The sequence below is a fragment of the Habropoda laboriosa genome, unplaced genomic scaffold (genome assembly GCF_001263275.1).
Source record: "Habropoda laboriosa isolate 0110345459 unplaced genomic scaffold, ASM126327v1 scaffold81, whole genome shotgun sequence".
NCBI lineage: Eukaryota > Metazoa > Arthropoda > Insecta > Hymenoptera > Apidae > Habropoda > Habropoda laboriosa.
This window is the reverse complement of record NW_017100194.1, coordinates 896445-901146: the sequence shown is the minus strand read 5'-3', so window position 1 is coordinate 901146 and position 4702 is coordinate 896445. Positions and strand designations below refer to the sequence as shown.

General features: G+C 39.7%; 1 protein-coding gene across 2 annotated transcripts; it reads left to right on the top strand.

Moving 5' to 3' along the window:
- Positions 1 to 271: 271 nt before the first annotated feature.
- LOC108570266 (tyrosine-protein phosphatase non-receptor type 7-like) lies at positions 272 to 3742 on the top strand. Of its 2 annotated transcripts, XM_017932099.1 has the most exons (8): positions 272 to 377; positions 1311 to 1503; positions 1619 to 1796; positions 1878 to 2093; positions 2169 to 2579; positions 2653 to 2948; positions 3028 to 3237; positions 3319 to 3742. In XM_017932099.1, exons 1-8 carry the CDS (start codon positions 272 to 274, stop codon positions 3431 to 3433), a joined length of 1725 nt encoding a protein of 574 aa, XP_017787588.1. In that variant the 3' UTR covers positions 3434 to 3742. The 2 variants fall into 2 exon arrangements, with proteins under 2 accessions (XP_017787588.1, XP_017787589.1); XM_017932100.1 differs by lacking the exon at positions 272 to 377 and having other exon boundaries at positions 1401 to 1503; positions 1866 to 2093.
- The last annotated feature ends 960 nt before the right edge of the window (positions 3743 to 4702 follow it).

Here is a 4702-nt window from a genome sequence, read left to right as displayed (position 1 = left end):
TTTACTATCATTAGTTGCACGTGCTTCGCTTTCATTCACCTTGAGTCCCTCCCGCCAAATTCCCGGTACTGGTAGTAAACTGTCCGCGCGATTGGTTGACGTTTGCGTGCGGCTAGCCGTTGATTGGCTGATATTTCCTCCCGTACGTAACCGAGCGCATGGCCGAAGCGAACCGAAGCCCAGGTCAGGGTACACGAACGGCGTCTTCGGCAGTTCGAAAGAGAGGCTTGCGCAGACGAGACCGGCTAGGGTCTGACGACGATATCTCAACATGGCTGTTTACAAGTCCACGCAACCGCTACATTCAAATTGCGACTCATACGTTATACCGTACCGCACGATCCTCGTGTTCCTTATGTGCCTCTTACTGGCTAAAGGTATCGATCGAATTTTTTTTAATCAACGTGTGTTTCCCCTCCACTTTTAATTTTTTTCTTCGTTTCCGTTAATTCGTCTCCACGCTCGTGTGTTCTATTCGACGCGTACACATACGCCTTTAGTAGTGTGTACACACGGTTCGAAAACAGGATGTAGTTTATTCGTGTTCCTTGTTTTCGTGTTTGTGTGTAAATGGGGAAGTGCGCGTGTACGGACGCTGGCCGTTGTACGGTTGTGTTGGTGACTGGAACGACGTCTATTCATCCACTTGTCACATGCAGTTCTCTCATTGGTGTATACTCCATCTGCTCGTTACCCTGTCACCCTTCCCCACTTCAGAATTTCCTTGGTGCGCTCCGTTCATAAAACTAACGCGATGTTTACTTCCTGTGGAACGGCACGGAAGTCGGAAGGAACTACTTCCGAGGAGATTCTTTCCGTTAGGCTGAGAATTCGAATCGGCGTTAAGTGGTATACGTCCGTTGTGTGACAGACTACGCGATAGGATGGAAAAGTGTTTGGTATAGCGTTAATCGGAGAGACGAAAATGTATAACGTCGGTGACTCGGTGAAGATTCTCCGTTCAACGCGTGTGCTTCCACGTGTAACGTTGCGCAAATACGTTTAGTACGTTACAACATGTTCAAGATACCGGTCGTTGTGTTCGTTAGATAAAAGAAATTCATTTTGTTCTATGGACATAGAGAGATGACGTTATATATTATTATTAATGCCTGATATCTGATAATGTTTACTCGCTGTAGATATCGATAAAACTTTTTACATTAATTAATTAGATAATTTTTCCAGTATTGATAAGTAAATCTTAAGTACATATGATATGTGTAATAATAATATTATTATATTATACATATATTGTTATGATATTGAGAGAGATGTTAAAGAAAAGTTTGATTTCATTCATGTTCCAGGAGGTACAAGTACTCCTTTGACTAATCACTATGTGAATGATGCCAATTACTATGACATTTCAAGTAATGATGACAATTCAGATCCTTTGGAGAAGTTTTACTTAATTACCGAACAAAGGTGGCACACAGATACTGTGCTGCCTATTCCTTTATTGCCATCTACCGAGGGAATGTCTGCTCGATCTCATCACAGGTACATTATTCAACACTTTATACTTAATGCATATATTGAAAATTCTTGAGAGTAACATTAATTCATGTAGCAATCAATTTGATATCAATTTAAGATATCACCTTTCTATACATAGGATCCCGCAGTCCATAACGGGACTGGATGATGCTGGAATGGATTTGCAAGCAGCTCAATTTAGTACCCGGACAGGTCAGGAGGTACGCTCCACTGCATCTTTATCATGGCTAGACTGGCAATTGTCCCAGTTCGTAGTACTTTGCGCCATCGGTGGCGCTATTCTCTTTACATTCCTGGTAGGTTTTTATAAACTTTCAATGTTACAATGCTTAATACATATGCTTGATCAAAATATTGTCAATCAGTTCCTTTTTCAGGTTTTGTTATGGCTGCGGAGACAAATGTCGCGTGAAAAGGATACAGAGGATGGTGATAGGAGAGGCTTGGTAGAGGAAGGTGCTGTAGGCCTTCCAGAAAAGCCTATCAAACCTGCAAAAGGATCTATTGAATGGGTTCATCAACCTACTGTAAAACCATCTGTTCAATCTATTCAATCTGCCAGACCAATTATTCAAGCTACTGGCTTGCCAGAGGTATGATTGTTAAGTACTCAATATAATTTACTATGAAAAGGGGCTATTAAGACTAACAAATTCCGTTTCCATTAGGTAATGTCAGTAGCAACACCAGAACGCAGACCGGAACCAATACGGATAAAAGCTAAAGGATTGTTAGAACGACGTGGATCAAGTGCAAGTTTAACTATAGAGTTGGCACCACCTCCTGAAAGCCCGCCACACATTGTTACACCTACTCGAGAATGTACCGCGGAGGAATTTTTACTGAGCGCTGGAAACGTTCTATCCAGATCGCAGCTTAAGAAAGCTATCAGTGATCCAGCATCGTTGCATAAAGAATTTTGGGAAGTGCCGCTCAATTTGCCCGAAAAATTAGATATCTGTGGATCCGGAGTAAAGAATAGATACTGTTCTGTGTTACCAAATCCACAGTCGAGGGTAATTTTACCGGGAGTTTCTGATGATCCCCTTTCCAGTTACATCAACGCCAACTACATTCGAGTAGGTTTGAAACACGATCGAACGAACGAAAATTATAGTATCTCGTTATTATTTATTGTCCTTCATTAAACAGGGATACGACGGAGAAGATGCTCGCTACATTGCAACACAGGGACCACTGGCTCACACAGTAGGTGACTTTTGGAAAATGGTCTGGGCAGATAAAGTTCCCGCGGTTGTTATGATGACAAAACTACACGAAGCCGCCAAAACAAAATGCGAGGCGTACTTCCCGTTGGACAAAAACAGTCGCATACAAGCTGGACCTTTTACTATTATCGTTAACTCCATTGACGCAAGAGACGGCTACACTATCAGAGATTTAGAACTTAGATACGAAGGGGACAGAAGACACGTGCAGCATTACTGGTAATTAAAATTGAACCTCTTATCTCATTTATCCTCTATTACGTAGATCAATTAACGCAACGTCGATAAATAACTATAGGTATGATTCATGGCCGGACCATGCCGTACCTCAAGCTGCGGATACCCTTGTTAGTTTAGCTGCAGAAGTTAATTCTCTGCCAGGACCGGTTGTTGTTCACTGCAGTGCAGGAATTGGACGAACTGGTTGTTTCATAGCTTTAGCCACAGGAATGATACAGTTATTGAGAGACGGAAATGTCGACGTTTTGGGTATTCTGTGTCAAATGAGGTAAGAAATTGAATTTACCTAAGTCGAAATTATAACTTATTCAAATGTTTAATTTTGTAAAATAATCCTTCCTTGGTTCAGATATGACAGAGGAGGTATGGTTCAAACGGCGGAGCAGTATGAATTTGTTCACCGTGCACTTTGTCTATACGAGCAGACGTTAGATGGTGGTAAACTAGCGAGTTCAGGTGATTGAAGCGACAAACGAGATGACTATGGGAATTGATAAGAGTTCACTAGAAGAAAAATTCGTCTGAGAGTTATTATGAAAAGGTTTACGAAACGACTGTGGGATATTGTCTGCAACATATTACTTCGTCCAGGTGTGAATATCTCTCTGCCACGAAGGGAATACTACGAAGAGAATCTCAATTTCGACACGAGACCAACGGATGTCCCGCCTGATCTTCACTTATTCAAGATGAGTTTCGTCTCACTAAATAAGCTGCCATTTCTATACTGCCATGACGAATCGTTGACAATTAATATCAGTCACAAAGCTCAAGACAAGGGTAAACGGTTTATTGACTCATGTTCTAAGGAGTACACTATTCTTAAACGGAATTAAAACTGTTTGACAAATGTGGAGAAAATTTTTCGACTCGACTCACGAGATATCAGGGTTTGTCAGAATATTGATTCAGATTTTTATGCATTCTCTGTGTGCTACAAATTAGATTTGTCAGTTATTGAACATTTGCAATTACGGTATCCTCTCAGAGTCCTGTACTTTCTACGATACGAGCAGTTCTTTCTTAGCTTTCCAGTGCAGTGAATTGTTGCGAAAATTTCATGCAGCTGTCCAGTATACAGTTACAGAAACGAATGCTAACAGTGTTGATTATTCTGAAATGATAAAATCATAAAACGCAGAAAGGCAGATGATTGTTAAAAATTGGGACCCAGATCAATTAAATATTTTTATCCTATTTGTAGTTCCTAGTTAATTTTACAGTTATACGAACACAATAATTTCCATGACTTTTAATTAATTTATCAACAAAGACTGAATGCAGGTAGTACAATACGTTTATTATATAAGTTATAAATCTAACTAGAAATAATATGCTTCTGTAATACAAAGGAAAATTCGTGACGTTATAAGGTCGTAAGAAATGTAGTTTCACTTTAAACAAAAGAAAGAAAACGAAAAAAAAAAAAGTATAGCAAATTGTGTAGGGTTGGTTTGTTCACCTGAATCTCAAAGCAAACTTTATCGATTCCAGATATAGAAAACAAAAACCAAGATTTAAAGTTGTATAGCATTCTCTCTAAGTATTATGTACAAAACTGTAATTATTTATTCTGTTCAGTACGCTCGAGTACGAATTAATATTTAAAGAACAAAAAAAATTCCAATACAGTCTCATGAATTAGTAACAAAAAGAGCCGCTGCTTTTTTCCGAACGATCGGTTTGCTTGTTCGAATATTAGTCTGTAGCTGACAATAAATGTGGTTTACGAG

What these genes read in the sequence shown, in the direction of transcription:
- LOC108570266 (XM_017932099.1), top strand. Translation starts at nt 272, where the DNA reads ATGGCTGTTTACAAGTCCACGCAACCGCTACATTCAAATTGCGACTCA. An exon ending in GTGCCTCTTACTGGCTAAAG is followed by an intron (nt 378 to 1,310) that starts GTATCGATCGAA and finishes TTCATGTTCCAG; the next exon opens with GAGGTACAAGTACTCCTTTG. An exon ending in AGACACGTGCAGCATTACTG is followed by an intron (nt 2,949 to 3,027) that starts GTAATTAAAATT and finishes AAATAACTATAG; the next exon opens with GTATGATTCATGGCCGGACC.